Here is a 27,699-nt window from a genome sequence, read left to right on the forward strand (position 1 = left end):
CGAACTGCGTTCCCCAGCCTGCCTTTGTCTCCGGAGCCACGCCGAGCTCCCGACAGCTCCCGCCGCGGAAGGCCCCTTACGGACTTCCTTGTCTGCTCTTCGCATGGGGAAGGTGGGCTTCTTTCTGCCGTCGGAGGCGCCGGGGCCGGTGTACCTAAGGGTTCGGGCTCTCCGTCCGAGCGTGCACCTGCGAGCCCGGGAGCCGCACGGACCTTGCTCTTTTCTGACATTGTCCCACCGAAGTCCGCAACTCTTCCACGTTTCCCATTCTGTTCATTGGGAGACTGGTTCAGGAGACTGCAGGCTTATTTGACCTGCGGCACGGAATGCGGAGCGAAGTGCCAGACTTCTCAGTCCCCAGCCCTTGGAGACGCCGCCACCGGGACTGGACGTGGCGCGGTGTCGGACCCAACTGCCGTCATATGGATGGCATTTTCGGTTCAGCGTCTTTAGCCTGGATTTTGGCTTAATTCAACCTAAACAGCGTCTTGGAATTTTATTTTTTTCCAAAGCCTACGAGGTCCCGCGAAGGGAATTCGCGTTGGAGAGGGAGCCCGGTGTCACCGAAGAGGGAGCCGGGCGCCGTGAGTGTGGGGAAATCCTTCAGGTCCAGCCAGCGGTGGGACACTACCTCGCGGGCTCGCCTCACACCTGGCTCAGACCTCAGGCAGTCGTAGTCGTGACTGGTGGAATGAGGCGGAAAACCCGGGGGCCTCCACCACAGCGGGTCTGGATGGGTTCGGCACACAGTCACTTTTCTGTAGTCCAATCCTAGAGTCGCTTAGTGATAAATCCCGCTTTAAAAGGCGTTTGATAACAGTTTTACGTGTTGTAAGGCATACGGTGATTGGCTGCAGGGCTCACGGATTCGCTCGGTAGTAAACACAGCGAGGCTCCTGGGACCGCGGATTGGTCAGTGTTCCCGGGGCCGAATAAATTCCGCCGGATTCCGCGCGCTGGCTGGCGGCACATCTACCCTGGTCCCGCCGCTTCCGCTTCTGATTGGCTGTAGCGCGGCCGGAGGGGAGGAGAAAAGCCGCGGAGTAGGCGATCTCGTGTTGCGTCACTTCCGTTTACTGTGGGCCGCTGCCGTGGTAGTCTCAGAGTGCGGCGGCGAACGGGCTGAAGTAGCCGGAGGACGAGAGGCGGGGTGGGCGGAAGGGGGAGGAAATCCCATCACTGGGGCGCCAGCCTGGACGTTCCCGCCTCCTCCGACACTGTCGGGTCCGATCGGAGAAGGGTCACCGCCTCCTCCAGCGAGAAGGGGGGCGGAGTCCGGCTCAGGTGAGGCAACCCTGTCAGCGCGAGCCGTGGTGGCGCGCGCGGGCGCGCTCACGTGGAGACAGTTGGGCTCTGGGGGAGCTGGATGGGCGGCGCGAGCAGGGTCTAGTCCAGGCGTCGGGGCGCGCGCAGACGCGTACCGGTTCCCCTCCATCCCCCCCACCCCCGCCTACCTTGTCAGTCTTTCTGAGGTGGTATTGTTACCCTCGGAACGGAGGGGCCAGGCGGGTGGAAGGCGTGTTCTTCTGCGCAGGCGTCCCCCGTGTCCTGACGCCAGGCTGTAGGTCCAGCCGGTGGGGCGGGGCTCTTGCCCCCTCGGATCTGCGGGCCTGCGACGTTGGTTACTGGGATCGGGTGGGGAAGTCTTGGGACCAACAGCCTGGCGGGGTGAATAGAGGATCTGCGGGATGGGGTCGGGTGGCTCTCTCGCCCCCATCCTGGGTCTGTTTGAGCGACGAGGTTTCATTTACACCAGAGCAAGGCCGAGGCGGTCTGGAATGGGGAACCGGAGGCTGACCCTTGGAGGGGTGGAGCCAGTGTTTTGGAATGCCCCAACTTACCAGAGGACTACAGTGTTTATAGGCTATTATTGAATGGCCTCTGCTTCCAGGCTTCGTGCTAGGAGCTGTGGGGGATGCAGTGGTAAGAACAGCCTTCTGCCCTCCTCCCCTTGTTTGGAGGACATGCAGATTTATACTTAAATACTAACCTTAGGCAGTGAGTTAAGGGGGGTCGAAGGTTAGTTTTTCTTCTCTTCCAAAAAAGGTCGTTTGTTATTAAGTCAGTGTGCATTCTGGCATCGTGGAGGGTACTGTGGAAGCTAATTTCTGAATAGGACACAAATCCTAAATATTTAGTTTGGAGGAAAAATTTTAGGTAAAGGCGCAGTGAAATCTTGAGTACTAAGTAGTATGGTTGGGTTCTGGTTAATTTTAATGAATTGAAGTAAGAAACCCTTCACCTTCAAGAACTGAAGCAGAAATATTTCCGAAATATGTTCATACAGTTTTCAGTTGTAGTAGGTAGAAGATATTACATACATTAGGATCTTTCTTTAGAGATTGAAGAGAATGCTGTGCCTTAGACATCACTGATGATTTGTTATCCTTGTAGGGGCTGTTGTGCCTTAGATAATTTAAAAAAGGTGGGCTAGGTGCCTCACCGTTTTCTGGAGAAAGTGCATTCAGTGTTGTGATTTTGGTGGTGAGGTTGATAAGCTAAAAGATTAGCGGCGGGGGAAAAAGACCAGGTGGGGAGAGGAGAGAGAATTTTAGAGAAAAGCCCCTAAACCAAGGGAAGGCCTCCTACTATTACTTTAGTCCCCTCTGGAAATCCCAGAAAACTTGGGAAGACTGGCCTCACCACCACTGTCAGGTTGGTGACCTGCCAGGTAAGACTAACTCGTTGAGGACCTGTTCGGGCTCTTGCGTTTTGCTAAGTAAATGAACCAGGACTTTTTAAAGAGTCCTGAAGTCAGCATGTTTTCTTGATTTGCTTTTTCTCTCCTAAAAGTTGTGTCAAAGCATGGTATAGTTAGCTGGGGATACTGGCAAGCTGTATTCTTCCTATTTGAGGTGTCTAGCAAAATTCTGAAAGAGATAAGATTTGGAAGAAAAGCATCTTAGAGTGGGGTGTTTTCCTAAGCTTAGGGGTCAGCGCTCTCAAAAGAGACTTTGTCGTAAGGCTATCACAAGTAGTTGAAGTTATTAAAAAAAAAAATCAGTTGGATACAAAATGCATGTAAATGTTTAGTATTTAGCATGAATTATGTTGAATTGGAGTTCTTTAGCGTGGGTAAGACTTAAAAATAGCTTGTGTACAGTGAGAAATGACAAAGTTTGCTGTAGTGCTGACAGAATCTTGAATCTGCCTCAGTTTCTCCTTGGAAAGGGAAAAGAAAAACCCAAGGTATTGATTCCATTTTAGTCTTCAACTTTTATTTTTTTAATATAAATTTGTTGTAAACGAATACTTTTCCTGTTTGTCAGTTTTAAGCATATGAGTTCTCTTTGACTGTACTTAACATTTCTCAAATATGGATGTTGTCTAGTAGAGCCAGATTTTGTTAGTGTAGCAGGTGGGATGGAATGTAACACCACACGGCACCTTTTGTCTAAGTATGAGGTGAACTCATGCTAAAAGGCCAGCTGTTTCTGAGTGAACTATTGTTCTTACAGTTGTTTTCATCATTGTCATTACTGAATAGTGGCTTTTAATCTCCAGATTCCAATTTTGGGAGGTGCTTTTCATTTGATTAATTATACATCTGTTTACTAAAAGCTTTGATTTATCTTTCTGACAGCTCAGATTAGGAATTGTGTTGGAGTACTGACATTTTATTGTAATATAGATAGATTACTGCCTTAGTATCTAAGATTATTTTATCTGTACATAATTTTCCTTGTGATACTCTAACATACTTGAATGATATGTTTAAGGTTCCAGTATTTCCTTGATTCTAAACCACATTTTGTTCACATTTTAATCTTGAGGACAGGATGCCATAAGTAAGCATTATACCATAGCTTAACTGGCATTGTTTTTCCCCCCAATGTTACATGAGATAATGTTGCACTTGATAATCACTGGCATCTTAGATTTAATGAAACTTGGTGCAATTAAAAGACTTTTGTATCCAACTAATTCGTTGTTAATTGTAAGCAATTAATTTTCCAAATCTGCACTCTGAAGAAAGTTTGCTATTGAAAGGAATCCTATTGGAAGTAATATTTTTTCCTTATTCAGAGGGGAATTAATGAACTGTTTTGTTTCTTTGACAAATTTTAAAGGATGATTGAGTGCTGGGTCTGCTTTTTGGAAACTGTACTTGGTGTTTTGTTACTTTGTATACTTGATAACAGTTTACAAATGCTTTATTTCCAGCTTAAGTTTAAAATGATTAGGGTTAATTGTTCCCCCCTTTCTTCCATACATGATATTGTTAACTTGGTGTAATTGATTTTTCAGTACATCTAAATTAGTTATAATTTAAAATATACTCAGCTGTCTTCCTCTAAAAATATAAGACCTTCAATTTTAAAGGTCTTTGAAATACAAGTCCTTCTGTTTTAGTCTACAGAGAGGATTTGAGGAAGGAGGACAGGGAGAAGAAAACCCACTGTTCTGGGGTTCAGTTTTGAGAGGAATGTACAGATGGTACAAAAATCTAAACACATGTAGTAACATACACTGTATTTTATTTTGAGTAGAATGTCAAAAGCAACTTAGCAGGTGAAGTATCAGTCACTTAGCAGGTGAAGTATCAGTCACTATTGATTTGATAAATTATTCAGAAGTGAAGGAATATACTACTTTGAAGGTAAACTAGGTATAAGAAATGAATTAAATCCATTTTTCATCTTCTCTCCTGGAAAGGCACCATCAATAATTGTGTCTCCAATGCTTCAGCATGGCTTTCTTCTTGATAGAAGTTTAGTTTTTTTCCGTAAGAAATACGTATCTTGATCTGTCAGGGGTGCAAGGCAATAAAAGCTATTTTTAAAAATTGCTGAAAAGGTTGTGTGTGGTGGAGGCAACTGGGATGTGTGTCAGGCAGCATTTTCTAAATAATAGAGGGAAAATATATTTAGACTTTTAAAACATGTTAAAATATAGTCTCAAATATATAAACAGCTAAAAGAAGCCATTGATGGATGGTTTCTATAGATTTTTGGGTACCTTTGTGAAGTTTGTATGCTCTTTAGAGCGTTAAGTGGCTACAGGTGTTCTTTTATCTGGACAATCAGCTGGCTGGCTAGTCATTTTAAGTTTTAGGAAAATGTAGTACCCGAGACAGGGAAATTTCTAGAACAGTTACAGTGCAAGTGTAAAGTTCTAAATAGGATAAAGCAGTGAAGTTTGTCATAAATTATTATTATTATTTTTTTTTGTGTGGTACGCGGGCCTCTCACTGTTGTGGCCTCTCCCGTTGCGGAGCACAGGCTCCAGACGCGCAGGCTCAGCGGCCATGGCTCACGGGCCTAGCCGCTCTGCGGCACGTGGGATCTTCCCGGACTGGGGCACGAACCCGTGTCCCCTGCATCGGCAGGCGGACTCTCAACCACTGCACCACCAGGGAAGCCCCTGTCATAAATTATTTTGAAGTTGAAGTGCAATGCTGTCAGACTCTCATGTAACTGACTGTCTTGAGCATGCCCATCTATCAGACAGCATTCTGCCGGTGGGCCACCACCTTGGCTGACCACCTCCCTGACAGGTTTGGGCAGACCAAGATCTTCCCCTTATTACAGGTGATCCTGCCACCAGGAATGCATTCTGTCACCCAGCCCCTCTTCTCCCCAAGGCTCTGCTCCCTGATTCTTGTTTGGCACCAGCCTCATGGAAGGCAGGGTTGGGAGGAGCCAGTGGTAAGGAGCAGTGGGAGGAGAAGGCAAAGCTTATCTTGCATCCTGCTGACCTTCTAAACTAGGGTCTGTTATCACTGGTGAAGACTTGGCAGTGTGGGCTGTGGTGGTGGTGGCGGTGGCGTGTAGCATTGGTAATAAGGGAGAATTTGAGGAAGAAAAGAGACGAAAAGCCCCTCCTGCCAGCTCTTCCAGAATCCTTGCTCTAATTTTCACTCCCTTAGCTGTTATTTTACACACCTGTCTTTTCACTCAGTTCCAATCCTTGACCCTGACCCTGCTTTTCAGCTTCATCCCCTCACTCCCTCCAATTGCCTGATCCTTATTCCTAGCCTTTGCTCACACTAGTAATTGCTTACTGTCTCTCCTCTGAATATCCTGTCATCAGCCACTGGGCCCATGTCTTCCTGGGGGCTACTCCCATTACTGCAAAGTGAAGTTTTGTGGATGGACCTAGGATCATATCTCTTATCCTTCACTTGCTGTACTAGTTGGGTGATGTTGGCCCTAGGCATGGGGAAGACAGTCACTGCTTGATCATCATCCGTAAGAGAGAATATATGTAAAATACCTACAGGACCTCGCTCTTAGTAGGCATTCAACCCTTTCATCCAACTAATCGAAGTATAGTGGTAAGTGTGGTGCAGTGTTACTTACACTGCACAGGTGCTTTGACCTGTTTGCTAACATAGTAACAGGTTAAAGGCATACTTTGTGAGTGGTCTTGGAAGGTAATATTGCTGAGAAAATGCTAAGTGATTTATTTTGCAAACTTGAGTAGCACAGTATATGTATAAATCAAAGGCTGCCTTTACGCTGAAGTCCCATTTATCCTATATTTTTAAAGAATGAGATTGCAGGGAATTCCCTGGCGATCCAGTTTTTAGGACTCCATGCTTTCACTGCCGAGGGCCCACGTTCAGTCCCTGGTTGGGAAACTAAGATCCTGCAAGCCACGCAGTGCGGCCAAAAACAAACAAAAAACAACCACCCCCCGAAACCGAAACAAAACAAAAAAAGAGATTCCACATACATGCGCTTTCTATATATGTAAAAATTTAGGGCTAATAGCCCCAGTACGTGCTGCTGGGCCCCTTTTCTCCCTTAGTGCATCAGCTGTCTCTTTTTGCAGCTTAATTAATTAATTAAAAAAATAATTATTAAAAAAAGACTATGTGAGGGCTTGAGGTACTTCCCTATGAGGAAATCTTTCATACGTAGGCTTTGACCTTTATTTTGGATATTCTGAGACTTTTTCTTTCTGGCTTTTGGCTGATTGTAGGGATAGTTGTGACTCTCAGAAAAATGACTGTTGGGTAATATGGTGTTACATTTCACCTAAATACAAAATTCATTCAAGATAATTTACGGAGTTGTATATCAGGCACTTTTGAAGAGAGAGAGAAATTATAGTCCCTGGAGTCAACAAGAAGTTTTAGTAGAAGCATTTTGACTTTGCACTAGAATATAAGTAGGTCACTAATAACTTTTCTTATTCAAGCTGAATTATGAAGTTTTAGGTCAGCTAATCCCTAGGAATTTTTTTAAAGAAATTTATGTATTTATTTATTTTTGGCTGTGTTGGGTCTTCATTGCTGTGCACGGGCTTCCTCTAGTTGCGGCAAGCAGGCTTCTCATTGCTGTGGCTTCTCTTGTTGTGGAGCATGGGCTCTAGGCGCACGAGCTTCAGTAGTTGTGGCACACGGGCTCAGCAGTTGTGGCTCGTGGGCTCTAGAGCACAGGCTCAGTAGCTGTGGCACACAGGCTTAGTTGCTCCACGGCATATGGGATCTTCCTGGACCAGGGCTCAAACCTGTGTCCCCTGCATTGACAGGAGGATTCTTAGCCACTGCAACACCAGGGAAGTCCAGCCCTAGGAATTTTGAACTGGGAAACAAGCTGGTAAAGTGGGAGAGCTGGAGGGTAGGGTGAGATGGTAAGGGCTTCTGGCATTAGCTTGACATCCCCAGTCATGCTCACTTTTAGTCATTGATGGATTTCCTTTTTTTTTTAAAGATTTATTATTTATTTATTTTATTTATTTTTGGCTTGTCGGGTCTTAGTTGCGGCACGCAGGATCTTTTGTTGTGGCACGTGGGCTTCTCTCTAGTTGTGGCGTGCGGTTTTCTTTCTCTAGTTGTGGCGTGCAGGCTCCAGGGCACCGTGGGCTCTGTAGTTCTGGTGCGCAGGTTCCAGGTCATGTGGCCTCTCTAGTTGAGGTGCTCGAGCTCAGTAGTTGTGGCTCGTGGGCTTAGTTGCCCCGCAGCATGTGGGATCTTAGCTCCCTGACCAGGGATCAAACCCGCGTTACCTGCATTGTAAGGCAGATTCTTTACCGCTGGACCACCAGGGAAGTCCTGATTTCCTTTTTAATACACTTAATCTGTCCAATTTCTGAGCTGCCCTGACACAGCAGAACCAGAGAGACTACAAAATTAGTCATGCTGACAGATGTGGTAGCTGGGGTTAACCTTGGGCGCCTGTGTGCCTACGTAGTCCCACTTAGTTGATCAGACCAGAATATGGATGAATGTTCTAGGACTCCAGGACTTGTAACCCCATCAGAAATCCTAGCCTGCTTGACTGGGACCTTGCCTAGTTTTTTTCTCTTACATTTATTTTCACTTACGTCATCTCTACAAGTGGAGGCAAAGTTCTGTTTAGTTATTTTTCTGCTAGGGTTTTATCTAGATTAGGGATATTGAACGTTAAGAGTTCTTAGAATGTTAAGATGCTTCTTGCAGGTGTAGCCTTGCAGGTCCTGCCTGGCAGACCAGCGGCAGATCACTTGATATGTTGTAGATGATGTTTGAGTATGGGTGTACATTTCTTTATGAACTAAGTATATTATTGAAAAGCATGTGGGTAGGTCAATATATAAGTCAAACAGTTTAAAATGTGCTATTAACTGGCTTGTTCCCCTAGAACACAAATGAACTTTTTTATTAGTCTAAGTAAAGCACTATTAGGAAAGTAAGTCTATTGAGAAAAGTCAACTCTTGATTATTCATGTTAATGTAATAAGGAGTGGTATAAGTGTATTTTCTTAATTATATTTAGTTTGCAAATTTCTAAAACTCTGTTCCTGTATAAAAAATATTGTAGTGTACACTTGCTTTGGGTCAAAGTTACAAATTGATAGATTACTTGCTGTATATCCTCCTGCCATATAGGCTCATAGTCACATTTTGAAATCTTTTAAAGAGACCTGGGGCTTCCCTGGTGGCTAAGTGGTTAAGAATCTGCCTGCCAATGCAAGGGACACGGCTTTGAGCCCTGGTCCAGGAAGATCCCACATGCCGCAGAGCAACTAAGCCCATGTGCCACAACTACTGAGCCTGTGCTCTAGAGCCCATGAGCCACAACTGCTGAAGCCCGTGTGCCTAGAGCCCGTGCTCTGCAACAAGAGAAGCCACCACAATGAGAAGCCCGCGCCCCGCAACGAAGAGTAGCCCCCACCCACTGCAACTAGAGAAATCCCGCGTGCAGCAACGAAAACCCAACGCAGCCAAAAATAAATAAATAAAATTTTTTTAAAATTATTAAAAAAAGAAAAAGAGACCTGAAGCTTTTTCCCTTGGTTTGAAGGCTTCAAACAGGCAGCTTTTGGTAAAACACTTACCTTCTCAGCATGAACTCTTTTATAGCTTTTAGACTGGATCTCTGAGTTTGCTAGAGATGCTTGTGAGTTTTGAATAACCATGATCTTGATTCATGATTCCCTTCCATCACAGTGGAGAGTAACACATTTCATACCTCTCAAACTAACTGAATTTTAAAAATACACTTTCTAGATCCAAAACTGTTTCAAGATAGCCATGTTGTTTAGATTTTTTTAAGATTGCGATTTGAACTTCACTGTGTGACAGAGATCCAGCATGAACCAGGTTAAAGTAAAAGGGGAATTTGTTGGCTCATGAAATAGAAAGTCCTAGGGTCATGCTAACTACAGTCATGGCTGGATCCCATGGTCTTGATGTCATCAGGACATTGTCTTTGGTATTGCTTCCTTCTTTGTTGGCTTCATTCTCAGATAGGCAAAAATTGCCACCATCAGCGTTAGACTTACATCTCTCTCACAGCTTGCAATCTGGGTGAAGAGAATATCTATTCTATTCTATTCTCGCTCTCTCTTTTGAAACAGTCAATCCATCATTTCTCTCCTGTAACACTGGCACTGATAAGGATCCCAGTGAGTGAGAAATACGGAACATTTCATGAATTTGCTTGTCATCCTTGCTCAGGGGCCATGCTAATCTTCTCTTTATGGTTCAAATTTTAGCACTTGTGGTGCAGAAGGGAACAAGAGATTCTTTGTTGATGGTATCAGCAAAAGTCCCCAGGGCAGACTCTAATTGCTGTGGCTTGGCTCACATATCCATCTCTGAAACAATCATTGTAATCAAGGGAAGTGGTTAAGAAATTAGCCAGGCCTCTCTAGATCATTTGGAGGAACCAAACATCATCGGGAACTCAGAGGTTTGGAGGCAGTCTGATCTTTTCCAGCTGGACTAAGAATGGGTAGAAAGTGATTTACCCCAAGGACATTAGTAGACAGACCAAAAGAAAAAAAAAGGTGTTCCTTGGAGATAGTATTTGAATATTGATTTGTGGGGTGATGTTAACAAGTTTTACATTGTTTCAGTTATTTATTGCTATGTAACAAATCACTCGAAAGCTTAATGGCTTAAAACCACAAAAAGCATTTTATTATTATCTCTAAGAGTTCTAGGGGTTGACTGGGCTCAGCTAGCTGATTCTCTCTTGGGGTCTGTTAGGTAGTCAGATTGTGTGTGGGGCTGAAGTTAACTTGAAGTCATGTCTGGAGGCAGGTGTTGACTGTCAACTAGATTTCAGCTGCACTTCCTCACAGAATGGTTGTTGGGTTCTAAGAGGACGCCAAAAAGACCAGGTGAAAGCGGTGTCACTTTTTATGACCTAGCTCACAAGTAGTCACATAGTGTAACTTTTGCCATAGTCATAGACTTGCCTGGCTTCAAGGGGAGTCGACGTAGACGCCCACCTCTTCATGAGAGGAGTGTTGATGTCAGACCGTAAGAAAACATGCAGTATGGGAGACCTTCATGTGGCTAGCCAACTTGGAAAATGCAATCTGCTATACACGTTGACTTATTTCAAGTGACCAGTTTTTATAAAGAACATGAAATATAAATTAGGCTATGCCAGTTCTTGGGTTGTCCTTATATTGACCAGTTTCTTTGTTGCCTAATATATCATATAGTATCACCAAAAAATTCTCCAGCATTCTTTCTCTCTTCCTAATAGCACTCTGATTTCTTTGTTGTGAATTATCTCCATCCCCTTCATGTATAATCTTGTTAGGTGGATAAATCAGCAATCAGCCTTCCATCACAGAAGGAAAAATAGATCCTTCCTCTTTCTTCCCCAGCACAATCACAGGTAGGGGTGGGTGGGTCCCTAAGTTCAGCTATATTAGAAGCTCTCCCTGGAACTTTGAATCTTGAGCATGTGATGTCCATAACTGAGGGAACTGTTGGAGCCCATTTATTGCAGGGGCAGTAGCCCAAGGAGACTCTTCCTACTGTACCAGTGTGATTGTGGATTTTGCTTCCTAGCCCTTCCAAGCTCCTGCTGTCTGGTTCTTCAGCCTCCCAAGTCTTTGAGCTCTCAGATGGCTTTCACTCAAGTAAACCAGAGTTGAGTGCTGTTGGTTGTGTACAAGGCCTTAACTGACAGACCATCATAACTACAGTTAGCTGTATTTTAATACCCAAATTAATTAAATTTCTTTAGTTATCCCAGAAAACTCAATTAAGAAATTATGGTAAATTATTTTGTTAATGACTTGTTAAAACAGTGATTACTAACTTTTACTACAATGGGGCCTCTTAATGCTAAGTGGCCTCTTAGAATCAAAGAAAGGAATTGGGATTTCTCATTGACCTAATAATAGTTTGGGGACAGCAGTGGGAGATTGGGGATAAAACATATTAAGTATATTTACAAAAATATCCTTTACAACAGACAGTGTCATCTGTTTATCCATATGGTTACATAGCACTTTATTCTTTAGTATCACCAAGTATACATAGCAGATACTGTCTGTGCCCTGACCAGATCCCCTTGGTCCTTTTTACTGCTTCTGTGCACCAGTTATGCAACTTTGAGTGAATCTTTGCTTCTAACGGCTTGTGTCTGTGACTCTTTTGAGGACTGTCTTTGAGTGACTGGCTTCACTTTGTGCATAGGCCCAGAGAGCTTGAAGTGCTCCATCTCCCTGGAGAGGTTCTTAGCTGTTGACTGACTAACGCAAGGGCTATGAAAGACCAGTTCCCTTGAGACGGCTCAAACTCAGTTACTTATACTCCAGAGTTCCCCTGCTGGACCAGGCTAAAACTGGGATTTTGCCCCAGATTGCTCCCTTGCTTGGCCGCTGCTGCTTCTCTCTACTGCTTCCCATTCCCAGTTTCTCCTGGGAGCACTTCCTTGATAAGTCAGATGTACTTGAATCCTCTTAGGTAGGGTTTCCCACAAGCAGACCCTAAGACAGTATGACACTAAGCCTTTTTCATATTCATAGTCTTTGGAATCACTTTGAGGCATCACAGTAAGGCCCTGCTGTTTCCATTTCATTCTTGGAATACTGACTTGTGGCACTTTGGGATGGCCAGAACATATATTAACAATCACATTAGTGAGTCAGCTGCATTTCTCGTTTCATTTAACTCATGGCTCCATTTTTACTTTAATTGAGTTATGCATGCGTTACTGGATTTTTTTTTTTTTTTTTTTTTTTTTTTGGCTGTGTTGGGTCTTAGTTGCAGCACGTAGGATCTTTTGTTGCGGCATGCGTGCTTCTCTCTAGTTGTGGCGTGCAGGTTTTGTCTCTCTAGTTGTGGTGCACAGGCTCCAGGGCACGTGGGCTCTGTAGTTAGTGGCACACAGGCTCTCTCGTTGAGGTGCGCGGGCTCAGTAGTGGTGGCGCGAGGGTTTAGTTGCCCCACGCATGTGGGATCTTAATTCCCTGACCAGAGATTGAACCCTCATCGGCTGCATTGTAAGGCGGATTCTTTACCACTGGACCACCAGGGAAGTCACTTGTTACTGTATATTAAATAGCTTCTCTTAAAAGTCAGTCAGTACACTGACAGCAGTAGGTTGCCCTTCACTATATATAACTTATCCTCACCAGTCCATTCAGAAAGATTGGTCAATATTTATTTATTTTCCCTGCCACGCCATGTGGCATGCGTGATCCTAGTTCCCCCACCAGGGATCAAACCCATGCCCCCTGCATTGGGAGCACCGAGTCTTAACCACTGGACCACCAGAGAAGTCCCAATATTTACAGTATTTAATTGCATTGCCTGGCATGTGATATAATAGCTATTTATCAATATTTAAAATTGCATAATAGGAAGCTTTCTATCCTAAAATGGTTTAAATAATATAGGAATTATCTTTTCCATAGCATTCAATAGATATTTCCTGTAAAACTGCTTGGTGCTCGTGCCTCTTCAGGGGAGAAGTAATTCTTTGGCAGCTCTTTCTAATTGTGTGCATGGCGGTGGGGACCAGTTATGGTCTGTTCAGGCTCTCTTTTTAGATTTTTAAAAAGAAATTTTACCAAAGATATATATGTAGTTTGCTAAGTACACATCACTTAAGGAATCAAATAGTTCCACAGATTTTTTTTTTTTTTTTTTAGTTCCACAGATTTTTAAGATGAATACTAGGCCCTGGCCTCCCTGCTCCCCATTTCTCTTCCTCAAGACTCCCACTTTCAACTGTTTTTTTTTTTTTTTTTTTTTTTTGCGGTACGCGGGCCTCTCACTGTTGTGGCCTCTCCCGTTGTGGAGCACAGGCTCCGGACGCACAGGCTCAGCGGCCATGGCTCACGGGCCCAGCTGCTCCGCGGCATGTGGGATCTTCCCGGACCGGGACACGAACCCGTGTCCCCTGCGTCGGCAGGCGGACTCTCAACCACTGCGCCACCAGGGAAGCCCCCACTTTCAACTCTTAACTAATTCCTTTGATATTTATATACATATGTAAAAAGCCATGCTTGGAGCTTCTTAATTTTTCAGTTTAGGCATTATCTATTGACTTCCCCTTGGTTAAAGATAAGAATTTTGTTTTTTATGAGTTTGTTAATTTCTCCTTATGATTCTACTGGTTTTGCTCTGTGCATTTCAATGCACACTCCACATTCCTCCATCCCCCAGTATAGTTAGAATTTTCATTAGATCAGCTATTCTCAAAGTATAGTCCAAGGACCTATAGGGACCTCTGAGAGTTTTTCAAGGAGTCTATGAGGTCAAAGCTATTTTCATATTGATATAAAGACTTATTTGCATTTTTCACTTAATCCTTTCACGAGTGTACACTCGTGTATGATATTGCAAAATCCTGAATGCAGAAGCAAATATGAGAATCCAGCTATCTTCTGTTAATGCAAAAATGTAAAACAGTGCCACTCTTCTCATTATTTTTTTTCGGGGGGGTATAGTTATTTTTCATAAAAGTTAACATGTAATTGTTTATTTTTATTTTATTTTATTTTATTTTTGCGCTACACGGGCCTCTCACTATTGGGGCCTCTCCCGTCACGGAGCACAGGCTCCGGACGCGCAGGCTCAGCGGCCATGGCTCATGGGCCCAGCCGCTCCGCGGCATGTGGGACCTTTCCGGACCGGGGCACAAACCCGTGTCCCCTGCATCGGCAGGCGGACTCTCAACCACTGCGCCACCAGGGAAGCCCTGTTTTTATTTTATTTTTTAAAAATTTATTTTTGGCTGCGTTGGGTCTTTTTTAAAAATTAATTGATTAATTATTTATTTTTGGCTGCGTTGGGTCTTTGTTGCTGCACGCAGGCTTTCTCTAGTTGCGTTGAGTGGGGGCTACTCTTGTTGCGGTGTGTGGGCTTCTCATCGTGGTGGCTTCTCTTGTTGCAGAGCACAGGCTCTAGGCGTGCGGGCTCAGCAATGTGGTGCACGGGCTTAGTTGTTCCATGGCATGTTGCATCTTCTCAGACCAGGGCTCAAACCCATGTCACCTGCATTGGCAGGCAGATTCTTAACCACTGCGCCACCAGGGAAGTCCCTGTCATTGTTTATTTTTATTTAAAAATTAATTAACAAATAAGTGTTTTTAAATGTTCTGTTTTAAATTCCCTAGAGCTTTTAAAAATTTACCCTAGTTTCTCATCACAGCCTATGGAAGGGCTCAATAAATGCTAGTTGAAGATGTCTGCACTGCCAGTGCACGTGTACTACAATACTAGATCTTTGGCCTTCTGTTATTTTGGTTCTCTCTTTCACTTTCGGGATGATCACCTCTTGCCCAAAAAAGCTATGCATTTCCAAAGCCATTTACCCATCACATACATGGGGAGGGGCTCTAACTGTCAGAGGAATGTTACAGTGGCTGTTTGTCACTGGCAGCTGTCCAGCCTTTTGAACACCCCCACCTTTCCATTTGGAGAGCCTGCAAATTGTGTGTCCCATTTCCCAAGGTAGAATCATCATTACAGGGCAGATGTGAGAACTAGGTTCCCTTGGTTGTAGGTACCTGAGTGGGGTCTGGATGCAGATGTGAGCAATATGGAACAATACTGAGCATTTAGAACTACTCTGTCCAATCCAGTAGACATTAAATTAATTAAAATTAAATAAAATTAAAAGTTCATTTCCTCAGTCACACTAGCCACATTTCAAGTGCTCAGTAAACACATGTGACTAGTGGACAGCATAGCAACTATGCTGTTGATTTCTGTCATTGTAGGAAGTTGTATTGGACTGTGCTGGTGTAGAAGGTGCAATGGCAGCTCTCTTCTGGGCAGCTAATCCAGAGCAGGATCCATGGAAAGTAGAGGTAGTAGTGGCAGTAATGATTTCCACAATGTGCTTGGGTGCTCTGGGGCATTCCTGTATCACTCTCCCACCCTCCTGGAGATTTTGTGAGCTTCCTAACATCTTTTTACCATAAATCCCTTTCTCCTTAAATCAGTTGAGCGGACTGATTGTATCCAGTTAAGGGCTCTGACTTACCCTGAAGTGTTTTCTGACACTTTGGATATATTGGAAGGAGCAGTTGAATAATCTAATTGGCCAGTTTTATGGCTAAAATTAGCTTTTATATTAGTGGATTTGATTTCTATTGCTAATCTAAATGATCATAAATTGATTAAATGATATTAAGATGAAAGAATATTGCCGTTAAGGAGAAATTAGTTTGGAGTTATGTCTAAACAGATAATTCAACACAGTTACTAACTTAGAGAATAAGTGTTTCTCCCGGTTTTGATGATCATCTCTAATGTCACCATTTAGTTTCACAACTTCCAGGCCCCCTTAAGAAGAAAGGAATCCTTAGCCTTTGTACTGCCCTGATGAAGGCCTGACAATAAGGCATAGCGGGACATTCCAGGCATCCCTACAGTGTTTGGAGAAGAGCCTGGAGAACTTGAGTTGATCTCAAGGACTGTGTCAGGGCATCTAGTGTAGGGCTGACAATCTCTAGGATGACAGGAAGTTATATGAACTGTTTACCTATTTTGCAACATTATTTAAACCTCTGTTTTCGTTGGGGTCATGTTTAGCTACCTCAGTAGTCTCTTCTCATAGGTTTCTGGGCCCTGGGAATCTCCTCAAAATGGTGCTTTTGAGACCACAATTTCCTTGCTACTTATGCCCTTTCTATAGAAAGGGGGATTGAATATTAGGAGTTTGACATTTTAGTGAATGACCTTTTGTGGAAAAGACTGGTGGTTTCTCTTATACTCAAGATAACTGACATTACAAAAAATAAGGAGGCTGTTTTTCCTCAGATGATCATATTTCTGCTGCTTGTTGAAGAAGAAGGACATTGGACATTGCCCATTTAATGCTCCATTAAAATACCATTTATTTGGGAAGTTAGTCTTTTATGTTCCCCTCTTCTGTTAAGTCAGAATAGTAAGCCCTACCTGACAAGGTTGTTTTGGAGATTAGAGATAATATAAATAAAAAGTACTTAACACAATGACTAGCACATAGAAGACTCTCTAACAGTAGTCACCATTGTTTTATTATTACTACTACTGTCAGCACTGCAACAGTTCTACAACATTGGTTCCAGTCTCCACAGTAGGAGAGAAAGCAATAAACTCAGTGCCTGGTGCTGCTTGCTTTAACCTAACAAGGCTCCAGTTGACATGGTCTCTTAGTTCTCAGAGTGACTCTGAGGCTGGTACAGCTTCCTGAGACAACTCCTTGTTTTATTTCTTTTGTTTCTTGAACCAGAATGTTTCTTCCCTGTTACTGCTATAAAATAATTGCCTCCTTGGAACTTGACATTTACTACTATACGTGTTTACTTTCCAAGTCAGGAGCTATAGACTTGTGAGCAATAATTGCATTTTGTCTAATCTCCCCAAAGCCTTGAGCTCTGTGGTCCCTGGTTGATTGGGTGGGGTCAGGGGCGCATGTGCTGCTGCTGGCCATTGTTGGCCCTTCACTCCTAGCAGGGAATCTTGATAAAGCAAGAAGGGGGCAGCAGGAAAGTACGTGTTTTAGTGATGTATTTTGTTGTTGGAAACTCTTCAAAAGCTGAAAAAACACAGGAGGTAAAAGAATAGGCCAACACGTGGCCCCTGCTTTGAGGCATTTTACCATCCATTTGTAACTTTCCAGGTACAGCAAAGGCCTGTGCTTAATACTCTCAGTTGGCACTGTAGACCTTTGGTTTTTATGGATTTAGAGTTTGTCATTTTTGTTATTTCCCAGGGATCTTGAAGGAGTGTGTTCTGTGGTCACTTGTCATTTCACTCAGTCATGACTTGGCCTGCTCTGTAGGGCTGGGCCACTAAAGCAAGTGGGCAAGCCTGGTGTGCAGCTTGGCATCCATGTGGCCTTCTGCTTGCAGTAATCCTTGTGAAGTGCCATAATGGTACTTGTGAATTTGGAGATGTGCAAAGATCTCAGGGTGTATGCCTTTAGAATGTCAAGGATCTACCATGTTTTGTTTTGTTTTTTTGCGGTACACAGGCCTCTCACTGTTGTGGCCTCTCCCGTTGCGGACCACAGGCTCCAGACGCACAGGCTTAGCGGCCATGGCTCACGGGCCCAGCTGCTCCGCGGCATGTGGGATCTTCCCAGACCGGGACACGAACCCGTGTCCCCTGCATCGGCAGGCGGACTCTCAACCACTGCGCCACCAGGGAAGCCCTACCATGTTTTTTAAAATTTCATTTAATATTGGGAATTCCCTGGCGGTCCAGTGGTTAGGACTTTGTGCTTTTACTGCTGAGGGCGTGGGTTGAATCCCTGGTCAGGGAACTAAGATCCCACAAGCCATGTGGTGTGGCAAAAAAAAAAAAAAAAAAACCCCAAAAAAATTATTTTTATAAAAGTTAAATATATGTATGTATTTATATTTTAGAAGCCACATAGTTCCATTAGGTTTAGAGCTAAAAAAATAGCAGTCTTCTGTCCCCCGTTTTTCCCCTCCAAATTCCCCCTCCTTAGAGGCAGCCACTTTCACTTGTTTTAGTTGTTTCGTCTGCTACTGCTTTCTGTATTTCCAAACAGCGTTCTTATATTACTATTTCTTGGGGTAGTATTTCAGACAGCATTTCTTGACTAATAGGGAAGGTGAGAATTTAACCTTCTTACACCACTTCTCCTCTGCCTCCCCCACACACATGTATTGGCCTTCCCTTACCCTTCCAGTATCTCAAATTTGGCTCTGTGTTCACATTATTAGGACTCTGTAAACAAAACACATAGGGTACGGCAACTAAACAACCATGTATTCTTCCTGGAGTTAATAACTGTCCCATTTAAAATTCTTCTTGGGCTTCCCTGGTGGCACAGTGGTTGAGAGTCCGCCTGCCAATGCAGGGGACATGGGTTCGTGCCCCGGTCCGGGAAGATCCCACATGCCGTGGAGCGGCTAGGCCCGTGAGCCATGGCCACTGAGCCTGCGCGTCCGGAGCCTATGTGCTGCAACGGGAGAGGCCAAAACAGTGAGAGGCCCGCGTACCGCAAAAAAATAAAATAAAATAAAATAAAATTCTTGTTTTTTTATGACCTATCTTCACATTTTCATGGAACTGTTAACTTCTTAGCACTCTCAACTGTGTCATGTGATCTCTCCATTCCTTTTTTCCCTTGGGGAACTCCTTGGAGTCCCTCATATTCCTGCTCCAGTCTGCTCCCCAGTCCTGCTGCCTAGCTCTCACTTCGGGCTTCAGCATCATCTTTCAAATTCTCTTTGCCTGTTTTCTAGGATGCATCTGCAATTCCTATATTCTTCATCTTCCTTTTCTTGGTTTATTCCCAGCTTCCTGAAGCACAAGGTTTAATAGCTTCCTGAGAAGGGATATGTGGGAGGTAGACTTTTGGGTTCTTGCTTGTCTGGAAAATGCCGTAGTCTCCCCTTACAATTGATGTTTGGCTGGGTATGGTCTAAGTTGGAAGTAATTTTCTCGGAGAATTTTAAAGAAACTTTTACCTTCCAGTATTGCTTTCGAGAAGTCTAATGCCAGTTTTATTCCTGATTCTTTGTTAACTCTTCTTTGTTAACTCCCCCCACTTAAAACTTTCCAGATCTTTATCCCAGGTGTTTTAAAATGTCACTGTAATGAGCCAGGTGTGGGATTTGTTCATTCATATTGCTGAGCACTTGGTGGACCTTTTTAGTGTGAATAAGTAACTTCTTCAGTTCTGAGAATTATTCTTTGTTGTTTATCGTTCTCCCCATTTTCTGTCTTTTCTCTTTTTGTATTCAGACTTTGGGCTTCATTAGTTAATTCTTTTTTTCTCTTGTTCATTCACTTTTATTTCTCCTTTGCCTTGTCTGTGACATTTCCTCAGCCATATTATTATCTTCCAACCCTTCTAGTAACTTAAAATTTTTTTTGCAATTTTAAACTTCAATACTTTTTTTTGTTTCTGGAATATTTCTTTTCAAAAAAAATTAAAAACATTCTCTTCCTGTTTCATGGATATTGTATCTTAGCTGTCTGAGGATGTTAATTATAGGTGTTTTTCGCCCTTAGTTCTGTTTCTTCCAGATGCCTTTTTGTTTGTTTGTTTAGGGCTCTTTCATGTTGCCAAAATCTTGGCTGTCTGTGCACCGATGCTGTACAGAAATACTGAGACAGTTATGGAGGAGAAAGAAAGAGTGCCTTTATTTCTTTGCCAGGCGAAGAGGGAACACAGTAGGCTAGCACCTCAAGAACTGTGCTCCCCTCCCTGGGGAATAGGGAGAGGTCTTATAGTCGGGGCTCATGGTCAGGGGTATGCAATAAGGACGAAGGCAGTAACAGTCTTGCATTCTTCTTCTGCAGAGTTTCAAAAGGATGAGATTGCTGACAAGATTAGGATGTGTGCAGGGTCTCAGATGGTCTCCTAATCTTCTCCGGTCCCTTTAATCTTGCCTCAGGTGGTTTCTTACCTGCTCCTCCCTTGATTAGCAACTGTTCAAATCTGCCCTTTGGAACTCAGGGAAGGTCATGGAGGCTGGAGTTTTGCCTACAAGAAGTGGGGGACAAAAAAGCCTCCGTGCCTGGGAGCCCCATAGGGCCGCACTCGGTTTCAATGTTAGGGATTTTTCCCCTCCAGTTTGTGGTGCTTCTTCCTGACTGATTGGAAGCTGAGTGAATGGGCCTTGAGGACTGGTGGGCTTCACTGTAGGGAAGTTTGATGGGGACCCAAGTGGTCTGTTGGAGGGATTCCCTGGGTATTTGAACCCTGGGCTGCTAGTCTTCTATTGGTGGGTGGGGTGGGTGGAATGTCTTACCTTCTAGTGCGGACTTTAACTTCATGCTCCAGCTGTGGGTTGTAGCAGCTCGTCCCAGCCTCGTGTCCTGAGTACAGAGTTTCTCTGGTTCAGCCACCAGAGCCCAGCAGGGGACTGCTGGCTTCTTTCCCGAAGAGGCTTTCCACACCCCCTCCACCAGCCCGTCAGAGGCAGGCGCCCTTTCTTTGTCTCCTGTAGCACCTTGTACTTCCTACCACAGCACTTGCAATACTTTATTGTATTTGAATGTTGATTAGTCTGTCACCCCTGAGGGCAGAGATGGATCTGTCTTGTTGATCATTTTATCTCTAGTGCCAGGCACGACTGTGTTTGTATCCTGGGGTGTAACCATTAGATTCTGCCTCCCTCCCTCCCAGAGGACCAGAGGTTCCTTCGCTGGAGAGGATAAAACAGGGTTTTAAACTTTGTGGCTCCTTCAGCTTCTACAGTCTGTGGGCAGAAGGCACAGAGCAGCGCCACTTTGGGGGTTATTGACCCTGTTTTCTAACCATACAATGAGAGTGTGTCATGAGCACTAGTCAAGGAGTTAGACTTTGAATCAGCAGTCCTGTAGTTCCTAGGAAGTGTAGCAGTTTCTTAGGAGAGGACAAGCAAGTTCTTGTTTCTGATGAGTCCAAGAGATGAAAATGTAGATATGTAATGATTCCAAACTCAGCTTTGGAAAGTGATCCACCCATAGTCCATGCGGTCTCTTCTTTATTCCCTTTTTTAATTTTAACATTTATAAAAAATTTCAAATGTACAAAAAATTAGCTTTTGAAGCAAATGCTAGACATCATGTCATTTCATCTGTAAGTATTTCAGTATGTTATCTCTTTAAAAACTACTCTTGAAAAAAAAATCAGAATGCCATTATCACACCTAAGGGGGAGAAAAAGTAGTAATTCTGTAGTATCATCAAAGATACATGTGATGTTCTAAGCAGTCGGTTGGGTTGGCTGTATAGAAGCCCTACAGGTGAAAATGGAGTCTGAGCAGATGGTTTTGGAGCTTGTTCATCTCGTTTTTCTTCTTTTTTTTTTGAAGTTTAATTTATTGAGCTTTATTGAGGTCTATGTACATACCATAAAATTCCTTGTTTTAAGTGTACAGTTCAAATATTTTTAGAGAATTTGATGTGTAATCATCATACCCCAATTTTAGAACATTTCCATCATGCCCCCAGAAGTCCCTCTTCCCACTTGCAGTCCTGCCCCAAGCCCAACCCCGGTCCCAGAAAACCACTAATCTACTCTCTGTCTCTACAGCTTTACCTTTTCTGTGCCACAGGTGTGGAACGTCCATTAGATTATTTTTTTATCGAATAGACTTCCAGCCAGTCCCCTTGTCTTGACATCATCTTCACTCCACTTCCCCTGGCACCTTGGCAGCCAGTTCTGAGCCTCTGGGTGGGTGGGGGTTTATATATGTCAGGTTGTTTTAGCCACTGCCAGTTTAGGATTCAGCTTTCTGGGCATGCTAAGTCAGTCAGCATGTATTCGTTAACCTGCTCACCAGCTTCCAAAATGCTATTGATATTTCTTTCCCATTCTTTTTTCCCTTGTGGGTTTTTACCTTTAAAACAATAACAAAACCAAAAAACTTTAAGGGTGGAGAGGGTAAATGCATGAGTGCAATCTACTACCATCTATAACTGGAAATCTTCCCCACTAATATTGATATGCCCTTTTTATTTATTTAAGGTTGCTAAAAGACTGTTTATAATTTCTCGGAGTTTATTTATTGTCCTCAGGGAGTGCAGAACTCTGACTTCTCAGGTATAGATAGATGTTGCATCACCCACACACTGGTCTTTTCTAACATGGACCCTAAGTGTTAAAAGTGGGTCATGTAAGGGTGAAGGGGAGGCTGTAAACAGCCCGTAGCTGATCTGTGTGTGTGTGCAGGCTTCCAGGGCTGTTAGCCGAATCAGCATTTGCTCCTTATTGGACAGGTGTTTAGTCTGCGTGCCCACCATCAGAAACATCACGAGCTTTGAAAGGTCCAAGCTTGGTCATTCATGCCTCCCTCTTTTTTTTTAAGATTTTTTTTTTTTTGATGTGGACCATTTTTTGTGTTTATTGAATTAGTTACATTGCTTCTGTTTTTTGTTTTGGTTTTTTGGATGCGAGGCATGTGGGATCTTAGCTCCCCGACCAGGGATCGAACCCGCACCCGCTGCATTGGAAGGCAAAGTCTTAACCACTGGACCGCCAGGGAAGTCCCCATGCCTCTCTTGTCGTCACACCCTCTGTGCCCTTTGACTTAAGCTCTTCTGCGTCTTAACACTTTCTTTTTTTTAATAGGATCATGGATTTTCCTGGCCACTTTGAACAGATCTTCCAGCAGCTGAACTACCAGAGACTTCACGGCCAGCTCTGTGATTGTGTCATTGTAGTGGGGAACAGACATTTCAAAGCCCACCGCTCGGTACTAGCAGCATGCAGTACACATTTCCGAGCCCTGTTCTCTGTGGCAGAGGGAGATCAGACCATGAACATGATCCAGTTGGATAGCGAGGTAGTGACAGCGGAGGCCTTTGCCGCACTGATTGACATGATGTATACCTCCACCCTCATGCTGGGGGAGAGCAATGTTATGGATGTCTTATTGGCAGCCTCTCACCTGCACTTGAACTCTGTTGTTAAGGCATGTAAACATTACCTAACGACAAGGACGCTGCCCATGTCTCCCCCCACCGAGCGCGTTCAGGAGCAGAGTGCCCGCATGCAGCGCTCCTTTATGCTGCAGCAGCTGGGACTGAGCATCGTGAGCTCAGCCCTCAATTCCAGCCAGAGTGGTGAGGAGCAGCCGGCCCCCATGAGCTCCTCGATGCGCAGTAACCTGGACCAGCGGACACCCTTCCCCATGAGACGCCTGCATAAGCGCAAGCAGTCTGCAGAGGAGCGGGCCAGACAGCGGCTCCGACCCACCCTGGATGAGTCTGCCATCTCCGACGTTACGCCAGAGAATGGGCCGGGGGTTCATTCTCGGGAGGAGTTCTTTTCACCAGATTCTCTGAAGATCGTGGATAACCCTAAAGCTGACGGGATGACCGACACCCAGGACGACAGCGCCATCATATTTGACCGGCCCTTTGGTGCTCAAGAAGATGCCCAGGTGCCCAGCCAGTCCGACAACAGCACCGGCAACGTGACCCAGCTCTCCATGGCCTCCCGCGCCACTCAGGTCGAGGCTAGTTTTGAGCAGGAAGCCACACCTGAGAAAAGTGGTTTTCAGTGCGAAAACCCTGAGGCTGGCCTTGGTGAGAAGGAGCACATGAGAGTGGTGGTTAAATCTGAGCCCTTGAGCTCTCCTGAGCCTCAGGATGAAGTGAGCGACGTGACCTCCCAAGCGGAAGGCAGCGAATCGGTGGAGGTGGAGGGAGTGGTGGTCAGTGCCGAGAAGATAGACCTCAGCCCCGAGAGCAGCGACCGGAGTTTTTCAGATCCCCAGTCTAGCACTGACCGGGTAGGAGACATCCATATTTTGGAAGTCACAAATAACCTAGAACATAAATCCACTTTTAGCATTTCAAATTTTCTTAACAAGAGCAGAGGAAGTAACTTTAGTGCAAATCAGAACAATGACGATAATATCCCAAACACCACTAGTGACTGCAGGCTGGAGGGGGAGGCCCCTTATTTGTTGAGTCCAGAGGCTGGGCCTGCAGGCGGGCCCTCCTCAGCCCCTGGCTCTCACATGGAGAACCCGTTCAGCGAACCCACAGATGCTCACTTCGTCAGGCCTATGCAGGAAGTGATGGGCCTGCCATGTGTGCAGACCTCAGGCTACCAAGGAGGAGAACAGTTTGGGATGGATTTTTCCAGGTCTGGTCTGGGGTTGCATTCCTCCTTCTCCAGGGTAATGATGAGCTCCCCTAGAGGTGGAGCCAGTAACTTTCCATACTACCGCCGCATAGCTCCCAAAATGCCAGTGGTAACGTCAGTCAGGAGCTCACAGATCCCAGAGAACTCTGCCAGTTCCCAGCTAATGATGAACGCGGCCACATCCTCATTTGAAAATGGCCACCCTTCGCAGCCCGGCCCCCCGCAGTTGACGAGGGCATCTGCTGACGTCCTGTCAAAGTGCAAGAAGGCCTTATCGGAGCACAACGTCTTAGTCGTAGAGGGGGCTCGCAAGTATGCCTGCAAAATCTGCTGCAAGACTTTCCTGACCTTGACAGATTGCAAGAAGCACATCCGTGTTCACACAGGTGAAAAACCCTACGCCTGCCTCAAGTGCGGCAAGAGGTTCAGTCAGTCCAGCCACCTGTACAAACACTCGAAGACCACCTGCCTGCGCTGGCAGAGCAGCAACCTTCCCAGCACTTTGCTCTAACCCGACCTCTTGAGATAATGCTGAGGCCAGTATCAGGACCTAAACTACAGTCTCTTTTGGTTGGTGGTTAATGCCGTTGGGTTTGAGGCTTCAGGCTGCGAATGGCTCATGCAAATTTCGATGACTAATAAATGGAGAATTAATAGGTGTAGTGCTTGTACTGCTACATTTCTGAGTGAAATGTACGCTTTCAGAGAAGGGATCCAATCCCTGAAACCAAGTTCTTCCTTAGGGTTGAGTAATGCAGTCAGAAAGTAGTTTGGAATCGATGTCATTAAAAGTGGCACATTTGACAATTAAAAATTGAAGTGCAAAAGTTTTTTTTAGCAATTTTTGTAAAACTCTGAAGCATTTAAATTTCCTATATACCTTCTGATGAGATTATATACCCGTACAGTGATGCAAGATAAACTTAAGTGTAACCAGTGGCAACTTTGTGCCTGTCTAAAAGGAAGGCCCTTGAGGACATACCTGTCTGCCAAAAATGCTTTAAAGTTTATCATGAGCTAGTCCTAGGCTTCAGAAAATACTGTACTTTTTATTTTTGTCTGATTTGCAGTCACAGACACTGCACTTTCATGGTGCTGACACTGGGTCCAGAGCGAGCATTCTCTGGACTATTAGGTGTATATATACTTTTGAAAACATCACTGTTTGTTACATAGATGTTTTAACAATTTTTCCTGGCTTTAAAAACAAAGTTGTAAAAGGAGTATGTACTTATAGGGAGCAACAAGTAAGGTATTGTTTCTGTATGTGCTGTTTTAGCAGTATTTTAACCAACTTGTATTACATATGTTACAGTTCCATGTTTGGAAGTCAGAAAAGAGTTAGTGTTTGTCTTTGTTCTGACGGTGTGGAGTCCTGTTTAGTGAGATCTTTTATGGCGCATTTACCCTTTGTTCCGTGCAGATTTCGGGGGCTGGTGCAGCCTGACACATCTCACCCAACGACAAACCCGTTGTCTGCTTCACTTCTTCACATTCATGCCACATATGGCATCTTTCCCGGGCCTAGATTACTGTTTTCAGGTAAAAACTAACCAAAAGTGAAATCAACCCCCCTCCATCGTGGGTTTTATTACTGTTCTATACTATTGTTTTAAAGTACAGACCCTGAACTTTTGTTGTTGCCCCAACCCAATACTGAATGTTTGAAATCCAAATGCAGCAGTATTCATGGGTAAATATAAATGGGTTGGGCAGCCCAGAGCATAGAAGTCACCAAGCAGCATCTGAGACAGTTTGAGGAGACATCTGGGTGACTGCCCTGGGCCTCCCTGGACCCCACTGCTTCTCTTCCCCAGCCCCACCTGTGGTCTTCTGACCCTGTGCCATCGGGGCTCTTGGTAGCAGCTGTCAGGCTGAGCCCTGGCTCATGAGCTTCCAGGGGAAAAGCACAGGTTAATGTGTCTCTATAGAGCTCATGAAGTCAGTTTAATTCATGCATGAACATGAGTTTTTATACAGCTTTTTTAGACACAAGCCATTGTGCATAATTGAGTGAAATCCTTCAGTTCTTACCTTTGTTTAGAAAGAAAGGTAATCAGCGAGTGTTTTCTCCTCTTAATCTAGTGTACGCAGTTACACATCTGTCTGTGGATAAACTTACAATGTTCATTGCTTAGCATCTCCTATGAACTGATTCCCAGGGAGGAAAACCAAAAGGGAAACCTCTGATTCCTCTCCTTTCAGATGTGGGGGAGACGGCTGGAGGCTGTGGGATCACCTGTGAGGTTCAGCTGTGTGTGGCGAATTGTTAGCAGTCATGCTCTGACTTGATGTGAGGAGGCTCCACATCCACCCCTCTGTGGGGACCAGTGACTCGTGAGATTAACCCTGGGAGGCAGGTGGGTCAGCATGGAGAACGAGAGAGACCCTGCCTGGCTTGGGAAGAGGAATCGGTGGCACCCGGAGAGCAGTGGCAGCCCTCCTCCCCTTCCACCTTGAGGAGGAGGTGCCAGGAAGCCGCCCCCTCACCTGAGCTCCAGCTTAAGTGGACTTGCTTCGGGGCCTATCTCTGACACAGTGGCTGGAGCCCTGCCTCTCCACTGCTAAGTGGAATCTGGAATCTCTCATCTACCTCTTAGTCAATCAGTTCCTACATGTGAGAAGCAAGCCTGTGAGCCAGGTCCTCGTACATGCTGTAGCACTTAAAAAATAATTCAGAGGTTCCCTGGAAAACCAGTCCCAGGGTTCCCACAAATTGGTAGTTTCTACCTGAATTTTAACTGGTATTGGGTACCTGGATTTGATTGGTTAGCCTTAATTACAGCTTGGCATAATCATTTCTGGTGACCAAATCATAAGGTTCTATCAGGGCACCTGTGTCAGTGGTGCTATGCTGGTCAAAATTTGAGACTTTGAAATAAAAAATTTGTCGTATTCATGCCTCTAACTAATTGTGTTCTTTTTCTTCGCCTTAGGTTTTTAAGGTTGAAATAAAAAAATGAAGTAGTATTGCTTTCTCTGCTAACCCTGCTGTGACCAGTACTTTTTTTTAAAACCAAACTTCCTAGAAGATTCTCTCATGCTGTGGTTAATAACAGTTACTGGTCATCAGTCCCTCGTGCTTTCCCTGAGCTTTGTCTCTGAGCTGTGGACAAGGGTGATGTGTTGTTCTCACCGCAGTTTTACTCCTAGTGGGCCTGCCAAATCTTGCGCTTTCTGCCGCTCCCTTACGTGCCTCCCAGGCTGAAGACTCCACTCTCCAGTATGGCTCAGCTGCGGGGAAGAACTGGAGCCCAGGTCCCTCAGCAGGAGCAGGGCTTTGGCAGTGCTGGTGGCCTGGCCTTAGGAGGACTGAGGTGATTAGAAAAGGGCATTCACCTGGGGAGTGAGGAGATGGACACGAGGGACAAAATATGAAGGTGCTGAAACTAATTTTAAAATAAAAATTAAGAAACCCACCTACCTTGATTAGCCTTGACCAAAAAATAAGTATTGT

At 44.6% G+C, this 27,699-nt stretch overlaps 1 protein-coding gene across 2 annotated transcripts; it reads left to right on the forward strand.

Annotated features, from left to right (window-relative positions):
- The first annotated feature begins 811 nt into the window (after positions 1-811).
- On the forward strand, positions 812-27,624 carry ZBTB5 (zinc finger and BTB domain containing 5). Of its 2 annotated transcripts, none has more exons than XM_082656011.1 (2): positions 812-1,284; positions 22,719-27,624. In XM_082656011.1, the coding sequence occupies exon 2, from the start codon at positions 22,723-22,725 to the stop codon at positions 24,751-24,753; it is 2,031 nt and encodes a 676-aa protein (XP_082512137.1). In that variant the 5' UTR covers positions 812-1,284; positions 22,719-22,722; the 3' UTR covers positions 24,754-27,624. The 2 variants fall into 2 exon arrangements, with proteins under 2 accessions (XP_082512137.1, XP_082512136.1); XM_082656010.1 differs by lacking the exon at positions 812-1,284 and having other exon boundaries at positions 21,124-25,784; positions 26,448-27,619.
- The last annotated feature ends 75 nt before the right edge of the window (positions 27,625-27,699 follow it).

The sequence above is a fragment of the Grampus griseus genome (genome assembly GCF_964374135.1).
Source record: "Grampus griseus genome assembly, chromosome: 6".
Lineage (NCBI taxonomy): Eukaryota > Metazoa > Chordata > Mammalia > Artiodactyla > Delphinidae > Grampus > Grampus griseus.